The following is a 19,168-nucleotide window of genomic DNA, read 5'->3' on the forward strand; positions in this document are numbered from 1 at the left end:
TTGTGATGCTTTTTTTGCAAATATCCAATGAAGTACACTCTTTTTGCAAGTAAGTTCTCTCATCTGCACATGACAATTCATTCATCCTGGCACCTTTTAAAATGCAATCTCATAGATGGAAAAAGTTTTCTCAGATGTTCTTTGCTAGTATGGAGGTCTAATTCTGTGCAAAGAAAGCTGTGAAATTTTAGCAGAGAGTGTACTCCTTGTATTGTTCATAATATCCAACAAATTGCTGTCTAACTACAGATTTATCTATAGACACAGTTAAAATAATTATTTTGTGTATTTCACTTATTTTGCTTTGGGCAGATTCTTGAATGCTGCTGCACTTAGCATCATGTTCCTCTTTCCACAATTTTGCTTTTGGACATTTGCTTGCAGCTTCACAAGTTTCTCATTGTCACTGTCAGTAAAATTAATGGCATTAGGAGCAAGTTGTTGTGGTTTGCAACACAGGTATTTACCACATCACATTTTGCCCTCACATAGTCTAACAACACTCATTACTCTGAATTGGATCATGACTGTACGTAGTCGCATGAACATATTACTTCCTGCTATGGACAAGTGACAAGTTCACATTGCACATGCAAAGAGCATCATAATCCATAATGGACTAATGAACATTAGTTACTTTTGCCTTCTGCTCCATTATAGAGCAGTACATCTTCATATTTGCCTTGTGAATGACATTAGTGCATGTGCTACTATTGTGTTTCATGGGGATGAAACAGAATGAAAGTAAGGGAAGTTATGCAATCTTGTGCTAACACATAGGTTATTCCTCTTTAATGATACCAAAAGGAACACTGACCTACCTAACAGCAACAGTTTAACATGCCTCATTCATGAGACACTGTCAGGAAGCTTTCAGTTTAGTCCACAAGATCTGCAAAATATCCTGTGATCTGGAACTCAACACTGCCTCCTCCCTAATGTACTAGCACCTGTTAGTGTCCTTGGTTACATAGGCATATACAAGGAGAATATAAAAAATTCAGTAATTATTGAAAAAATTCAGTAATTATTGAAAAAATATAAGTAGCAAAGCATTCTCCATATTAACACCAGCTTGTCTCAACTGTGCTGGTGGGAACTCTCCCAGCAACACGTCCTTCATTCCTGTAACACTCCCTCAATCTTTGGCAGTCCCACACCTACTTCTATCTCCTCCTCTGCTCCCACTCAAGCCTCATTCACACCTTTCTTCTAGCCAGTGCATCCCCTTGTCTACTTCTCTCCTCTCACCCTCGTCTCCCCCTCTCCCCTTCAGCACAACCTTCCAGTGCCGCACCTAGCAGCCCACCATCCTGTCCACAACACAATCCTGCACATTCCCACAGGCAGCACTAGAATCTTCCCAGCTCTACCCTCCTATCCCTCATTCCTGCCCCATGACCATCCATCCCAGCTGAGATTACTGCTCACCACAAATGCCACTGAAGTTGGGTCTTACCACCCAGAGATGACAGTGGCCACATACACGTGAGCTACGTGGGTTCATGTGCGTACATGCGTGCATGTTTGTGAATATCTGACGGAGGACTTAGTTGATAATATCTTGCAGTCTTTTCAATGTGCTTGTCTGCACCTCAACACTACCTCTGTCAGGTCCACTTCATATTTTCGTTATTCCATCACAAATTTTCCACCGACTGATTCTGTCAGGATTTTAACAATTTTCCAGTAACTGATTTGGTTTTAAGAATTTGGCAAGTGTCAAACACAAACATTCCAGTAAGTAGATGATATATACATAACAGTAAAAGACTAGCGCTGACATCAAGAAGAGGGTAAGGGCAAGAGTTCTCACATCAATGCTTTGCCTGATGGATAGGAGGCAGGTGTTTCAGTGTTACACTCTGCTTCACAAATCAAACGCCCTGGTCATATACTGTATATGTTTCAGACATGCCAATTTTCATAGCTAAGTTTTGATGATATCTTCAAAGAAGTGTATTTTTACTAAGAAACTTTTTAAGCATATGGTACGTTCATTTACATACCACTGGTTTACAATTACACTAATTTAATGAAAAAAATGGTTTCAACTTAGAATGTTATTGCGCATCAGTTGAGTCCTAACTTTAAGGAAATAAGTAGGAACTTTAAATTGATTGGATTAAAATCAAGGTTTACATAAGAACATTGCCTTACAAATTAATCCTTCAGTATTAACATTTTACTTGCAGTACCAAATTTTAAATTTCATCTGCTACAATAAACACACACAGAAATAAGTACATACCTTTTTGTATACTTTTGTATTGTAATCAGAGGACATCAGAACCCAATTAAAATGGGCTGGTGAAACAGAGCTTGCCAAGAAATAGGGACGCTGATAAAATTTTCGAAGAGCTTTTACTGCATGAATGTCACAATTTTGCCTGAAAAACAAATGAAGACATGATTAAATTAATTTACTAACAGAGATGGGCAGGAGAGAGAGAGAGAGAGAGAGAGAGAGAGAGAGAGAGAGAGAGAGAGAGAGAATGGTAAATGTGTAGAAACTGTAGTACACATTTTATAGACAGTGAATATACTAAATGAAACTCATACAGACATGTTTCTGCTGTATGAATTCTCCTAAGTGCACTCCCTAGTACATGATGAGTATTCCTATTAATCCAACTAGATGCAGATCTTTTGCATGTTCAAGTAGAGGTCCTACACACATCTGACAGGCAATTTCCTTAACAGATGAATCCTCCTCCTCACTTTGACGAAACAAACCATGAATAAAGCACAGTTGTTATCACAATAATGCATCAGCTTTATAAACTTTGAGAATTTTATTTCATATCTTGTGACATGATTTTATGTCCACATAGAAGTGCACTCACTGCTGTACCTGTGCATGCCAGTAGAGATGTAGGTTACCCACTCTGCTAATGAAAAGACAGTCACAGCACCTGAACCTGGAGTGTGGGAAAGCTCTGGTAGTAAAGTATTTTCTCCTTGAGGAATGGCAAAGTCAAGGAACTCTAGCACCAAAATTGGTACCAAGCTTAGGCTTATCATGTTTTAATCTTAAAAACTGGGGGATTAGATAGTGTAATTTATTATTATTATTATTATTATTATTATTATTTCTTTCTTTTCTCAGACGTTATGTCTGGTCAAAAATGGAAAGTGACGCGGACCTTGATCAAGCGTGACTTCCTTTTAACTGTACGGTATATGTTATATTGCATTTAGGAACTTTCGGGTAACTGAACATGTGTCAATAATTACGGATTTCTGTAGTTGTATATATAAGTTTGGATGTAGTTGTATTGCATTGATGTACTGGTGGATACTGTGTGGTATGACTCTTGTAGTTGATAGTATAATTGGTATAATGTCAACTTTATCCTGATGCCACATGTCCCTGACTTCCTCAGCCAGTTGGATGTATTTTTCAATTTTTTCTCCTGTTTTCTTTTGTATATTTGTTGTATTGGGTATGGATATTTCGATTAGTTGTGTTAATTTCTTCTTTTTATTGGTGAGTATGATGTCAGGATTGTTATGTGGTGTTGTTTTATCTGTTATAATGGTTCTGTTACAGTATAATTTGTATTCATCATTCTCCAGTACATTTTGTGGTGCATACTTGTAAGTGGGAACGTGTTGTTTTATAAGTTTATGTTGTAAGGCAAGCTGTTGATGTATTATTTTTGCTACATTGTCATGTCTTCTGGGGTATTCTGTATTTGCTAGTATTGTACACCCGCTTGTGATGTGATCTACTGTTTCTATTTGTTGTTTGCAAAGTCTGCATTTATCTGTTGTGGTATTGGGATCTTTAATAATATGCTTGCTGTAATATCTGGTGTTTATTGTTTGATCCTGTATTGCAATCATGAATACTTCTGTCTCACTGTATATATTGCCTTTTCTTAGCCATGTGTTGGATGCGTCTTCATCGATGTGTGGCTGTGTTAGATGATACGGGTGCTTGCCATGTAGTGTTTTCTTTTTCCAATTTACTTTCTTTGTATCTGTTGATGTTATGTGATCTAAAGGGTTGTAGAAGTGGTTATGGAATTGTAGTGGTGTAGCCGATGTATTTATATGAACGATTGCTTTGTGTATTTTGCTAGTTTCCACGCGTTCTAGAAAGAATTTTCTTAAATTGTTTACCTGTCCATACTGTAGGTTTTTTATGTCGATAAATACCCTTCCTCCTTCCTTTCTGCTTAATGTGAATCTTTCTGTTGCTGAATGTATGTGATGTATTCTATATTTGTGGCATTGTGATCGTGTAAGTGTATTGAGTGCTTCTAGGTCTGTGCTACTCCATTTCACTACTCCAAATGAGTAGGTCAATATTGGTATAGCATAAGTATTTATAGCTTTTGTCTTTTTTCTTGCTGTCAATTCTGTTTTCAGTATTTTTGTTAGTCTTTGTCTATATTTTTCTTTTAGTTCTTCTTTAATATTTGTATTATCTATTCCTATTTTTTGTCTGTATCCTAGATATTTATAGGCATCTGTTTTTTCCATCGCTTCTATGCAGTCGCTGTGGTTATCCAATATGTAATCTTCCTGTTTAGTGTGTTTTCCCTTGACAATGCTATTTTTCTTACATTTGTCTGTTCCAAAAGCCATATTTATATCATTGCTGAATACTTCTGTTATCTTTAGTAATTGGTTGAGTTGTTGATTTGCTGCTGCCAGTAGTTTTAGATCATCCTTCAGACTGCCAACATATTTAATGAACATTTCACAAATATAGCCATAAATTTAATTAAAACTAAATGCAATTCCAATAGCAAGGTAAAAATCCCCATGAATGACATGACAATGTTCCTTTATCCAGTAACTGATTCAGAGGTACTAAATGCTATAAATAAGTTAAAAAATAAAATGTCATGTGGGTGTGATGGGATTCCTGACAAAGTCATTAAGCAAAGTGCAAGAAACATAGCCTCACATCTCACTGAAATTATAAATGAATCTTTTAAGACAGGGGTGTTTCCATCAAAACTTAAAATGTCTACTATAAAGCCACTTTACAAGAATGGTGATAAATATGATGTTAGTAACTTTAGGCCTTTATCAATGTTGTCAGGTTTCTCAAAAATAATAGAAAGGATAATGTATCAGAGACTATACAAATTTCTTATTAAGAATAGAATATTGGTTAATGCGCAAAATGGTTTCCGTAAAAATAAATCAACTGAAACAGCTATCTTCAATTTTTTGCAACTTGTTCTAAATTCCATAAACAGAAAGGAATTAAATTGTGGATTGTTTTTAGACTTATCAAAGGCCTTTGATGTCATCGACCATAAGTTACTGCGTAGGAAGTTATATGCCTATGGGATACGTGGAGTTGCCCACAAATGGTTTGAATCATATCTGTCAGACAGGTATCAGAAGGTGGAGATAAGCCAGGCAGATAGGACATATTCATCAAGATTCGAGAGAGTTCTGTATGGAGTACCCCAGGGATCTGTATTAGGGCCATTACTGTTTTTAATATTTATCAATGACCTACCAAGTCAACTATCTGAAGCAGAGGCAGTACTGTTCTATATTTTAACAACTGTGACTACTTATACCACTGTACTGAGAATGGATGCTGATGACCTTACTGTGTAGTGCTCAAGATGTTCATTGTGTAACACTTTCCATTCCTGTCAGTAAGTAGCAGTTCCCTCCAGGTCTGCTCTATTGCAAAAGATTGAAATACAACATCTAGAAACGCTAATACCATCAGTTATCCATTACATGAAGTTGCGTTTCGAGCACTACATTGGATAAACTGCAACAATAAATCCTGTCAGTCTGCACTCAGTGTTTTACCCATTGTTTGAGAAGAGATCTGCATACCTTATGTCTTTTAGAGCTATCTCATTGTCCCCATGGAACTTCTGCTTCATAGGCTGTGCTTCTAATATTGCTTTCTTAATAGTGAATAAATTGTGGCTGTTGGGGTTGCTAAGTAGTCACAACAATAATGTTTGAAGTCTTTAAAAAAATGAATGCCACTTTATTTGTCAAAGTTGTATTAGGAAACACTAACACTGTGATGCAATAAAATCAGTGCTGTTTGTGAGCTAACCTAAATACATAAATCAATGTAATGACTGCAAAGTCAAATCATACTACCTCAAGCTGCACAAATATTAGACATAATTTCACTGTCTTTTCTTCAAAGTCTTTTGCTATTAAATTAATATTGCCCAAGGCAAGGTTATCTTTCATGTCACTCTCTTTTAAAGTAACAGAAGTGATCTGTTTCAACACAAATTATATATTTACACTACCAACAATGGTGATCTATTGCTACCTAATTTTTAACACAAAGAATTTCAGTTATAAGTTGACAGCTTGTTTAAAGACTCCAGCATGGTCAGATAGGTTTTCCCATAAGTCCAGCATTAAAGAAAGAAAGAAAACTTTCATTGTCACATACTTCCTAACCATTTTTCTTACATTCTAACATAAATGATCATAAGAAACAATACATAAAAATTTAATGTGGTAAGTACTCTCCAGCAAAAATTCCTTTTCCACCAGATAATCAATGAGGTTCTTTGACAACTTATTGCCATGTACATTGCTACACAGTTTTTTAGGCACACTTCTTAGTAATTTGATGCCCGAGTACTGGCGTCGCCCTTCAAGCATTGTCAGTCAGTGGGGTATGTCATTCTTCCCTTGTGTGTTGTGGGGGTGTACACTAGGATTTGTAGTCTACTCTGAACTATCTTTTGTGACACATATTACAGTTTACACAAGAATGTAAAAGTTAAGGTGCCTAGTCCTTTGAAACAGTTTCTTCATGTTTCAGAACTCTTTCTTCTCAATATGATGCTGATTGCTTTTTTTTCCTTGAATGTTTGCATTTCCCCACATTATCACACCATACTGCAAATATGGTTCAAAGAGTCCATGATATACTGTGCACAGAAGCCATCTGTCTGCATACTGTGATAACTACATTATAAATATGACAGAGCTGAGGTTCTTTAAGACAGAAAGATGTTTCCACTTCAGTTCATTTTCCACAGTAATACATAAGAATCTAGTAGATTCTGCTTCTTCCAGTACTGTTTAATCCACCTCTAAACCCATGTACACAGCCTTCTCTTTATTTCTGAATACTATGTATACATAGTCTTTTAGGTTTAGAACAAATCCATATTCTAGGAGCAACTGAGCTGTGGTGTTTGCAGATATGTATGCTCTTCACTCAAGCTCAACCACATTTTTGTCATTGTTCAGTATCTTCATGCCATCTGCATACAATATCATCTTCTCCTCTTTTGGTTGCGTATAACAGCTGTAGGCAAAACTAAGTTAATTGCTGGATGTTTTTACCAGTCACCTGATTCTGCTGTGACAGTTCTAACATTGTTCAAAGAAAGTCTACAGTCAGCAGTCTATAAATACCCAGATTGTGCAAGACTAGTTGAAGGTGACTTCAACATACTGACTATAGACTGTAACATCTATGAACTCTGTGGAGATGAGGGTGGGGGAGCAAGGGGTTGGAGACAGACAATTTTGTTGAAGTACTTTTGTACAAGTTTTCTGAAACTTGTCCTTAGCAGTTATTTCAGCAGCCTGCACACAATGGAAATATCTTAGACCTTGTACCTACAAAAAGCCAGACCTTACCAACAGCATGATACATGATGACATGATCATGATGTCATTACAGAAACTATATGGTTACAAAAGTTAATAATTCATTCAAGAAGGCCAGGAGAGTGTTTCTGCTAGAAAGAGCAGATAAGTTGTTGGCATCTCATTCAGATTGTAAAATAACACAGACAAATTTTTGGCAAAGTTTAAACAGATTTTAAATCATGTTTTGGAGAACTACATGCCTAAAAATGGATGAAGGATGGATAACACCTGCCATGGTGTAACAATGAAATTCAGAAAATGCTGAGGAATCAAAGGGTGTTTCACTCTTTGTTCAAAAGAGAACGTACAAATGGCAACAAGCAAAGGTTAGTAGAGATTCATGCATCTGAACAGATCTATGCATGAAACATACACAAATCGTCATCATCATCATCATCATCATCATCATCATCATCATCATCATATCTTAGCAAAAGATATGTCCAAGAACCTGAGAAAATTCTGGTCCTATGTGAAATCGCTAAGTGAGTCTAAGGCTTTCATCCGGTCACTCATTGACCAGTCTCATGTGGCAACAGAAGACAGCAATAGACAAGCTGAGCTTTTAAATTTCATGTTTAGGAAATTGATCATCACTGGACCATCGACAAGATTCCTGAATGGACTACATAGTAAAAAGCATCCCTGGTGCAGACGAACAACTGAAAGAGTTGAAAACAAGTTTTGAGGTCCATATGGAATGCCAATTCTGTTTTACAAAGAGTACTTCACAGCACTGGCCCCTTTCCTAGCTTGCATTAATTGCAAATCTCCAAGTCCCAAGTGACTAGAAAAAAGTCCAGGTGACTTCTGTATATAAGAAAGGTAAAAGAAAAGGCCTGCAAAATTACAGATCAATACTCATAATATTGGTTTGTTGCAGAATCCTTGAACATATTCTCAGTTCAAATATAATAAATTTCCTTGAGACTGAGTAGATTATATCCACAAATCAGCACAGTTTTAGAAAGCATTGCTCGTGCGAAAGTCAGCTTGCTTTTTTCTCACACGATATTCTGCATACTATGGATGAAGGGCAACAGGCAGATTCCGCATTTTTAGATTTCTGAAAAGCATCAGACACAGTGCCCCACTGCAGTCTGTTATAAGCATGAGCATGTAGAATAGGTTCCCAGATATGTGAGTGACAGACTTCTTAAGTAGCAGAATGCAGTATATTGTCCTTGATGGCAAATGCTCATCACAGGAAAGTGTATCATCAGGAGTGCCCCAGAGAAGTGTGGTATGACTGCTATTATTATCTATATACATAAATGATCTGGTGGACAAGGTGGAAAGCAACCTGCAGTTGTCTGCTGATGAAGCTATTGTGTATGGCAGGGCCGGCCAAACGCTGCACAGTGTGCAGACGTGTGGAAGTGCTGCACATGTGCGACAGCGAGCGACAGCGAGCGACAGCGAGCGACAGCGAGCGACAGCGAGCGACAGCGAGCGACAGCGAGCGACAGCGAGCGACAGCGAGCGACAGCGAGCGACAGCGAGCGACAGCGAGCGACAGCGAGCGACAGCGAGCGACAGCGAGCGACAGCGAGCGACAGCGAGCGACAGCGAGCGACAGCGAGCGACAGCGAGCGACAGCGAGCGACAGCGACATCTGTTATTAGACATCTGTCCTAAATGAACGGCGGTGGCTCCACTTCCCTGTGGTACAAGCAAGAGCGCAACATATCCAGTCTCATTTACCCCTGGTGACTGTAATCTTAACAGAGAAGTACTGAGAAACGGCAAGTACTGTGAAACAGCAAAGGACGGGAGATCTATGTTCTCAGTCGTTTAAAAATGACTGGGAACTGCAATTCTTTTTTGTAGCCGTTGGTGAAAACTCACAGTATTTGCTGTGCCACCGAATAATAGGTGTCCAGTGTAAGTTTTCAATTGAAAGACATTACAATACATATCACAAAGAAAAGTGTAGTGTACTCAACAGTGAAGAACAGCAAGCAAAATTAAATGTCCTTCAGAAAATGGATGAGACACACCAACTCGATTTTACTGTACGTCAAAGTAACTGATACTTCTTGAACTCTTAGTTTCTTGTGTTACATTTATGCCTGTTTTACTGTACACTGTACAATGTACCGTTTTCAATTTTCCAGAATGACAACCACACTAAGTCTTCACTGCGAGCAAGTTTTAAAATCGCATTAAGAATTGCACAATCTGGGCAACCCTTTTCTGAAGGGGAGTTTCTGAAAGGATGTCCGATTGATGCTGCAGAACTTGTGTGTCCCACGAACGGTATCAGGTTTCAAGAAATCAGTCCATCCAAACAAACAGTGACAAGACGTATCAGTGCTATGGCTGGCGATCTGCACAGGCAGCTAATAAATAAGGCTAAATACTTTGTTGCTTTCTCTGTTGCGCTCGATGAAGCAACAGATCTTACAGATACAGCCCAAGTTGTGATATACATATGAGGTGTCGATAACACACTTTGTGTAACAGAGGAGCGACATCTGTGCTTAGAAACATGCACTACATGAACACTGACCGCTGCGGCATGCACGCTGTGACCTGGAAGTTGCACATGTGCAGGAGCACAGCACGCGTGCAGAATTTCTGGCCGGCCCTGGTGTATGGTAATGTGTCAAAGTTTAGTGACAGTAAGGAGATACAAGATGAGTCCAACAAAATTTCTGTTTGGTGTGAAATGTAGAAAAAATATAAGTTAATGTGGAGAAGTAGAAAACAAACACTGTTCAGATACAGCATTAGTAGTGTCCTCCTTGACACAGTCACATCACATCATTTCAATATCTGTGTGTAATGTTGCAAAGCAATACAAAATGGAATGAGGATGTAAGGGTTGTGGTAGGGAAGGTGAATAGTTGACTTTGGTTAATTGGGAGAATTTTGGGAAACTACTGTGTGAGCCATGCTCTCCTTCTCTCCTTCCTCTGGCACATTGCCAGAGGGGATCACGGTGCTTAGCGTGTGAGTGCTGGTGGCTTTCAGAGAGAGAGGACGTTCTAGCATACAGGTAGTTGCTGGCAGGTGGGCCGTGTGGACAGCCGCATTTCACGAGCGGGATTGTAGCATATGGTGAGCTGTTTTGAGGTGGGAAGCCATGCCTGGTCGCAGTTTTGGTTGTGACTCATCCAGAAGGGCAGTGAGGCGATGGGCCTGGAGGCATGATGTTCTGCCATTTGTATCATTGAGTTCCCAGCTTGTGGTAAGATTGTTCTTTCCTTATGTATTGTACTCCCCCCCCCCCCCCCCTTTACAGCCACTAGCAGTCGTACTGTGTGCTTGTGACTTGGTTGATTACATAGTTTTATTTTTTTTTAATATATATATATATATATATATATATATATATATATATATATATATATATATATATGTCGCAGTTTAAGCCCCTTTCATGTATGTACAGGGTGTTTCAGAAATGACCGGTATATTTGAAACGGCAATAAAAACTAAACAAGCAGCGATAGAAATACACCGTTTGTTGCAATATGCTTGGGACAACAGTACATTTTCAGGCGGACAAACTTTCAAAATTACAGTAGTTACAATTTAACAACAGATGGTGCTGCAAGTGATGTGAAAGATATAGACGACAACGCAGTCTGTGGGTGCGCCATTCTGTACGTCGTCTTTCTGCTGTAAGCGTGTGCTGTTCACAACATGCAAGTGTGCTGTGGACAACATGGTTTATTCCTTAGAACAGAGGATTTTTCTGGTGTTGGAATTCCACCGCCTAGAACACAGTGTTGTTGCAATAAGACGAAGTTTTCAACGGAGGTTTAATGTAACCAAAGGACCGAAAAGCGATACAATAAAGGATCTGTTTGAAAAATTTCAACGGACTGGGAACGTGATGGATGAACGTGCTGGAAAGGTAGGGCGACCGCGTACGGCAACCACAGAGGGCAACGCGCAGCTAGTGCAGCAGGTGATCCAACAGCGGCCTCGAGTTTCCATTCGCCATGTTGCAGCTGCGGTCCAAATGACGCCAACGTCCACGTATCGTCTCATGCGCCAGAGTTTACACCTCTATCCATACAAAATTCAAATGCGGCAACCCCTCAGCGCTGCTACCATTGCTGCACGAGAGACATTCGCTAACGATATAGTGCACAGGATTGATGACGGCGATATGCATGTGGGCAGCATTTGGTTTACTGACGAAGCTTATTTTTACCTGGACGGCTTCATCAATAAACAGAACTGGCGCATATGGGGAACTGAAAAGCCCCATGTTGCAGTCCCATTGTCCCTGCATCCTCAAAAAGTACTGGTCTGGGCCGCCATTTCTTCCAAAGGAATCATTGGCCCATTTTTCAGATCCGAAACGATTACTGCATCACGCTATCTGGACATTCTTCGTGAATTTGTGGCAGTACAAACTGCCTTAGACGACACTGTGAACACCTTGTGGTTTATGCAAGATGGTGTCCGGCCACTTCGCACGGCCGATGTCTTTAATTTCCTGACTGACTATTTCGATGATCGTGTGATTGCTTTGGGCTATCCAAAACATACAGGAGGCGGCGTGGATTGGCCTCCCTATTCGCCAGACATGAACCCCTGTGACTTCTTTCTGTGCGGACACTTGAAAGACCAGGTGTACCGCCAGAATCCAGAAACAATTGAACAGCTGAAGCAGTACATCTCATCTGCATGTGAAGCCATTCCGCCAGACACGTTGTCAAAGGTTTCGGGTAATTTCATTCAGAGACTACGCCATATTATTGCTACGCATGGTGGATATGTGGAAAATATCGTACTGTTGTTGAAAATTGTAACTACTGTAATTTCGAAAGTTTGTCTGCCTGAAAATGTACTGTTGTCCCAAGCATATTGCAACAAACGGTGTATTTCTATCGCTGCTTGTTTAGTTTTTATTGCCGTTTCAAATATACCGGTCATTTTTGAAACACCCTCTATGTATGTATGTATGTGTCGGGTTGCAGTAGGTCTGGTAACTGATTATTGGCATTGTGAAAATCATTATTGAGAATTGTGCCCCGCATTGCAGGGCCGACATTAGTTTCCGATGTTCCACACCCAACTGTGACCTTGTATCCTGTACCTTGGGCGTGTATTTGGGTCAAGAGAGTTGCCTATTCTGAGGCGTGCCACTCGCTATCTCTGTTGGGGCCTGTATTGCTCGATCCCCCGGAACTTGTCCTAGCCCTCCCATTCCTACTTAATGATAAATCCAGACTTGAGTAGGACCATATCATTGTGATATATTCTTGAGTACTGCTCACGTATTTGGGATCCCTACCAAGTTGGATTAAAGTAACGCATCCAAGCAATTCGGAGGCAGTTTGCTACCAAACACATACCTACTGGTGGGTTCAACAAGACAAGTGTTACAGAGATGGTTCAAGAACTCAAATGGGAATCCCTGGAGGGCAGGAATTTTCTTTTCGAGGAACACTATTGAGAAAATTTAAAGAATTGGAGTTTGAAGCTGACTGCAGAACGATTCTGCTGCTGCCAACATACATTTCGCCTAAGGACCAAGGAGGTACGAAACATGAAATTAGGGCTCACACAGAGGCAGGCAGACAGTTGTTTTATCCTCACTCTATTTGCTGTTGGAATAGGAGATGAAATGACTAATAGTGGTACAGGGTGCCCTCCATTATGCACTGTACAGTGGCCTGCAGAATTATGTATCCGGAAGTAGACGTACACTCCTTTCACCTCCATGCTTAGTTGCTGCAGTATGTCATATTAAATTGTACCTAGTCTAGGAGCTATGTCATGTGCAGCTTTTAGCACAGACTACAATTCCTACAGGGAGAAAGAGGCACACTTTGGTGTGCATATAGTAAGTGGGTGTCAGATAAAAAATGCTTTGCCGTATTTGTGCTATATTCTTAAGTGTTATTTGTAGGACATCATTGTTCAATAGTGGAAAGAGCTGATGTTTTCCTAATATCATCCTGACTGACTCCCATACCTTCACTACTGGTGTGAAAGACAATGTACGTTATGTACTGTATCTATTCTCTCTGTAATTACCTATCTAGCTTTACCCTTTGCCTTCTAAAGGCCGAGAGATTCTCTCCACTCAACCTAGTCCTAAATCCATCCAAGCCAGCTTGCCTGTCCAATTGCTGAGTGATATTTATCATTCTGCCAGATAACTTTTCTTCCAGGATGGCCTCAAGACACTAGTTACTGAAAGTCAGCAAAATGGTGGATCACATTTTCAATGAAATCCACCCAATCTTGCATGCTGCCATAATGCTGAAATACAGTCATTTGGTTATAAAACATCCATTTCATCCCACTGATCATACAGCTTAGCCAGTCTTTCATCAACTTCTCTAATCTTAGGTAGGTGAAACCAGACTGAAAAGAGGTCACTTGTATGCACATAATTTACAACTTCCCAATGAACAGCATCTGCAAGGGCAGGAGAACTTATGAGGATATTTATAATGGAGAAATATCCTGTAGCTGTGCAGAAATGTGTTGTCTGCACTGTATGAAGTACATAGATATCTGTCGACGGTACAGATATCTGTCGACGGTATCACCCAACAAAAACTGAGCTCCCTGAAAGCTTGTCATTTGGCAGGACTCTGAATGCAAATGTAGCTTATCAAATGCAATAGACATGGAGAGTGTTACCCACTATTCCTTTTAAGTGCATGCAAAAAGTCATAGAACTGTACTGAAGTAAATGGTTTATATAAAAAGTTCTATCATATTCACATAACTTTAAATTCAACTTTAGTGACTGAAGTATTGTTGTTGTTGTGGTCTTCAGTCCTGAGACTGGTTTGATACAGCTCTCCATGCTACTCTATCCTGTGCAAGCTTCTTCATCTCCCAGTAATTACTGCAACCTACATCCTTCTGAATCTGCTTAGTGTATTCATCTCTTGGTCTCCCTCTACGATTTTTACCCTCCACGCTGCCCTCCAATGCTAAATTTGTGATCCCTTGATGCCTCAAAACATGTCCTACCAACCAATCCCTTCTTCTAGTCAAGTTGTGCCACAAACTTCTCTTCTCCCCAATCCTATTCAATACCTCCTTATTAGTTACGTGATCTACCCACCTTATCTTCAGCATTCTTCTGTAGCACCACATTTCGAAAGCTTCTATTCTCTTCTTGTCCAAACTGGTTATCGTCCATGTTTCACTTCCATACATGGCTACACTCCATACAAATACTTTCAGAAACGACTTCCTGACACTTAAATCTATACTCGATGTTAACAAATTTCTCTTCTTCAGAAACGATTTCCTTGCCATTGCCAGTCTACATTTTATATCCTCTTTACTTCGACCATCATCAGTTATTTTACTACCTAAATAGCAAAACTCCTTTACTACTTTAAGTGTCTCATTTCCTAATCTAATCCCCTCAGCATCACCCAATTTAATTCGACTACATTCCATTATCCTCGTTGTGCTTTTGTTGATGTTCATCTTATATCCTCCTTTCAAGACACTGTCCATTCCGTTCAACTGCTCTTCCAAGTCCTTTGCTGTCTCTGACAGAATTACAATGTCATCGGCGAACCTCAAAGTTTTTACTTCTTCTCCATGAATTTTAATACTTACTCCGAATTTTTCTTTTGTTTCCTTTACTGCTTGCTCAATATACAGATTGAATAACATCGGGGAGAGGCTACAACCCCGTCTCACTCCTTTCCCAACCACTGCTTCCCTTTCATGCCCCTCGACTCTTATAACTGCTATCTGGTTTCTGTACAAATTGTAAATAGCCTTTCGCTCCCTGTATTTTACCCCTGCCACCTTCAGAATTTGAAAGAGAGTATTCCAGTTAACGTTGTCAAAAGCTTTCTCTAAGTCTACAAATGCTAGAAATGTAGGTTTGCCTTTTAATAATCTTTCTTCTAAGATAAGTCGTAAGGTTAGTATTGCCTCACGTGTTCCAACATTTCTACGGAATCCAAACTGATCTTCCCCGAGGTCCGCTTCTACCAGTTTTTCCATTCGTCTGTAAAGAATTCGCGTTAGTATTTTGCAGCTGTGACTTATTAAACTGATAGTTCGGTAATTTTCACATCTGTCAACACCTGCTTTCTTTGGGATAGGAATTATTATATTCTTCTTGAAGTCTGTGGGTATTTCGCCTGTCTCATACATCTTGCTCACCAGATGGTAGAGTTTTGTCATGACTGGCTCTCCCAAGGCCATCAGTAGTTCTAATGGAATGTTGTCTACTCCCAGGGCCTTGTTTCGACTCAGGTCTTTCAGTGCTCTGTCAAACTCTTCACGCAGTATCTTATCTCCCATTTCATCTTCATCTACATCCTTTTCCATTTCCATAATACTGTCCTCAAGTACATCGCCCTTGTATAAACCCTCTATACACTCCTTCCACCTTTCTGCCTTCCCTTCTTTGCTTAGAACTGGGTTGCCATCTGAGCTCTTGATATTCATACAAGTGGTTCTCTTCTCTCCAAATGTCTCTTTAATTTTCCTGTAGGCAGTATCTATCTTACCCCTAGTGAGACAAGCCTCTACATCCTTACATTCATCCTCTAGCGATCCCTGCTTAGCCATTTTGCACTTCCTGTCGATTTCATTTTTGAGATGTTTGTATTCCCTTTTGCCTGCTTCATTTACTGCATTTTAATATTTTCTCCTTTCATCAATTAAATTCAATATTTGGCAACCCAGTTCTAAGCAAAGAAGGGAAGGCAGAAAGGTGGAAGGAGTATATAGAGGGTTTATACAAGGGCGATGTACTTGAGGACAATATTATAGAAATGGAAGAGGATGTAGATGAAGATGAAATGGGAGATAAGATACTGCGTGAAGAGTTTGACAGAGCACTGAAAGACCTGAGTCGAAACAAGGCCCCGGGAGTAGACAACATTCCATTAGAACTACTGATGGCCTTGGGAGAGCCAGTCATGACAAAACTCTACCATCTGGTGAGCAAGATGTATGAGACAGGCGAAATACCCACAGACTTCAAGAAGAATATAATAATTCCTATCCCAAAGAAAGCAGGTGTTGACAGATGTGAAAATTACCGAACTATCAGTTTAATAAGTCACAGCTGCAAAATACTAACGCGAATTCTTTACAGACGAATGGAAAAACTGGTAGAAGCGGACCTCGGGGAAGATCAGTTTGGATTCCGTAGAAATGTTGGAACACATGAGGCAATACTAACCTTACGACTTATCTTAGAAGAAAGATTAAGAAAAGGCAAACCTACGTTTCTAGCATTTGTAGACTTAGAGAAAGCTTTTGACAACGTTAACTGGAATACTCTCTTTCAAATTCTGAAGGTGGCAGGGGTAAAATACAGGGAGCGAAAGGCTATTTACAATTTGTACAGAAACCAGATGGTAGTTATAAGAGTCGAGGGGCATGAAAGGGAAGCAGTGGTTGGGAAAGGAGTGAGACAGGGTTGTAGCCTCTCCCCGATGTTATTCAATCTGTATATTGAGCAAGCAGTAAAGGAAACAAAAGAAAAATTCGGAGTAGGTATTAAAATTCATGGAGAAGAAGTAAAAACTTTGAGGTTCGCCAATGACATTGTAATTCTGTCAGAGACAGCAAAGGACTTGGAAGAGCAGTTGAACGGAATGGACAGTGTCTTGAAAGGAGGATATAAGATGAACATCAACAAAAGCACAACGAGGATAATGGAATGTAGTCGAATTAAATTGGGTGATGCTGAGGGGATTAGATTAGGAAATGAGACACTTAAAGTAGTAAAGGAGTTTTGCTATTTAGGTAGTAAAATAACTGATGATGGTCGAAGTAGAGAGGATATAAAATGTAGACTGGCAATGGCAAGGAAATCGTTTCTGAAGAAGAGAAATTTGTTAACATCGAGTATAGATTTAAGTGTCAGGAAGTAGTTTCTGAAAGTATTTGTATGGAGTGTAGCCATGTATGGAAGTGAAACATGGACGATAACCAGTTTGGACAAGAAGAGAATAGAAGCTTTCGAAATGTGGTGCTACAGAAGAATGCTGAAGATAAGGTGGGTAGATCACTTAACTAATGAGGAGGTATTGAATAGGATTGGGGAGAAGAGAAGTTTGTGGCACAACTTGACTAGAAGAAGGGATTGGTTGGTAGGACATGTTTTGAGGCATCAAGGGATCACAAATTTAGCATTGGAGGGCAGCGTGGAGGGTAAAAATCGTAGAGGGAGACCAAGAGATGAATACACTAAGCAGATTCAGAAGGATGTAGGTTGCAGTAGGTACTGGGAGATGAAGAAGCTTGCACAGGATAGAGTAGCATGGAGAGCTGCATCAAACCAGTCTCAGGACTGAAGACCACAACAACAACATTCTTCTGTTACCCAAGGATTTCTATTAGCCCTCGTCTTTTTACCTACTTGATCCTCTGCTGCCTTCACTACTTCATCCCTCAGAGCTACCCATTCTTCTTCTACTGTATTTCTTTCCCCCATTCCTGTCAATTGTTCCCTTATGCTCTCCCTGAAACTCTCTACAACCTCTGGTTCTTTCAGTTTATCCAGGTCCCAACTCCTTAAATTCCCACCTTTTTGCAGTTTCTTCAGTTTCAATCTGCAGATCATAACCAATAGATTGTGGTCAGAATCCACATCTGCTCCTGGAAATGTCTTACAATTTAAAACCTGGTTCCTAAATCTCTGTCTTACCATTATATAATCTATCTGATACCTATTAGTATCTCCAGGATTCTTCCAGGTATACAACCTTCTTTTATGATTCTTGAACCAAGTGTTAGCTATGATTAAGTTATGCTCTGTGCAAAATTCTACAAGGCGGCTTCCTCTTTCATTTCTTCCCCCCAATCCATATTCACCTACTATGTTTCCTTCTCTCCCTTTTCCTACTGACGAATTCCAGTCACCCATGACTATTAAATTTTCGTCTCCCTTCACTACCTGAATAATTTCTTTTATCTCGTCATACATTTCATCAATTTCTTCATCATCTGCAGAGCTAGTTGGCATATAAACTTTTACTACTGTAGTAGGCATGGGCTTTGTGTCTATCTTGGCCACAATAATGCGTTCACTATGCTGTTGGTAGTAGCTAACCCGCACTTCTATTTTTTTATTCATTATTAAACCTACTCCTGCATTACCCCTATTTGATTTTGTATTTATAACCCTGTAATCACCTGACCAAAAGTCTTGTTCCTCCTGCCACCGAACTTCACTAATTCCCACTATATCTAACTTTAACCTATCCATTTCCCTTTTTAAATTTTCTAGCCTACCTGCCCAATTAAGGGATCTGACATTCCACGCTCCGATCTGTAGAATGCCACTTTCTCCTGATAACGACGTCCTCTTGAGTAGTTCCCGCCCGGAGATCCGAATGGGGGACTATTTTACCTCCGGAATATTTTACCCAAGAGGACGCCATCATCATTTAATCATACAGTAAAGCTGCATGTCCTCGGGAAAAATTACGGCTGTAGTTTCCCCTTGCTTTCAGCCATTTGCAGTACCAGCACAGCAAGGCCGTTTTGGTTAATGTTACAAGGCCAGATCAGTCAATCATCCAGACTGTTGCCCCTGCAACTACTGAAAAGGCTGCTGCCCTCT

At 39.8% G+C, this 19,168-nt stretch overlaps 1 protein-coding gene across 1 annotated transcript in view; it reads right to left on the reverse strand.

Moving 5' to 3' along the window:
• LOC126203295 (uncharacterized) overlaps positions 1–19,168 on the reverse strand; it is a 92,946-nt gene that overhangs the window by 28,856 nt on the left and 44,922 nt on the right. Inside the window, exon 5 of the mRNA XM_049937555.1 lies at positions 2,252–2,390. Within this exon, the coding sequence (XP_049793512.1) occupies positions 2,252–2,390 (139 nt within the window). The remainder of the gene's footprint in view (positions 1–2,251; positions 2,391–19,168) is intronic.

The sequence above is a fragment of the Schistocerca nitens genome, chromosome 9 (genome assembly GCF_023898315.1).
Source record: "Schistocerca nitens isolate TAMUIC-IGC-003100 chromosome 9, iqSchNite1.1, whole genome shotgun sequence".
NCBI lineage: Eukaryota > Metazoa > Arthropoda > Insecta > Orthoptera > Acrididae > Schistocerca > Schistocerca nitens.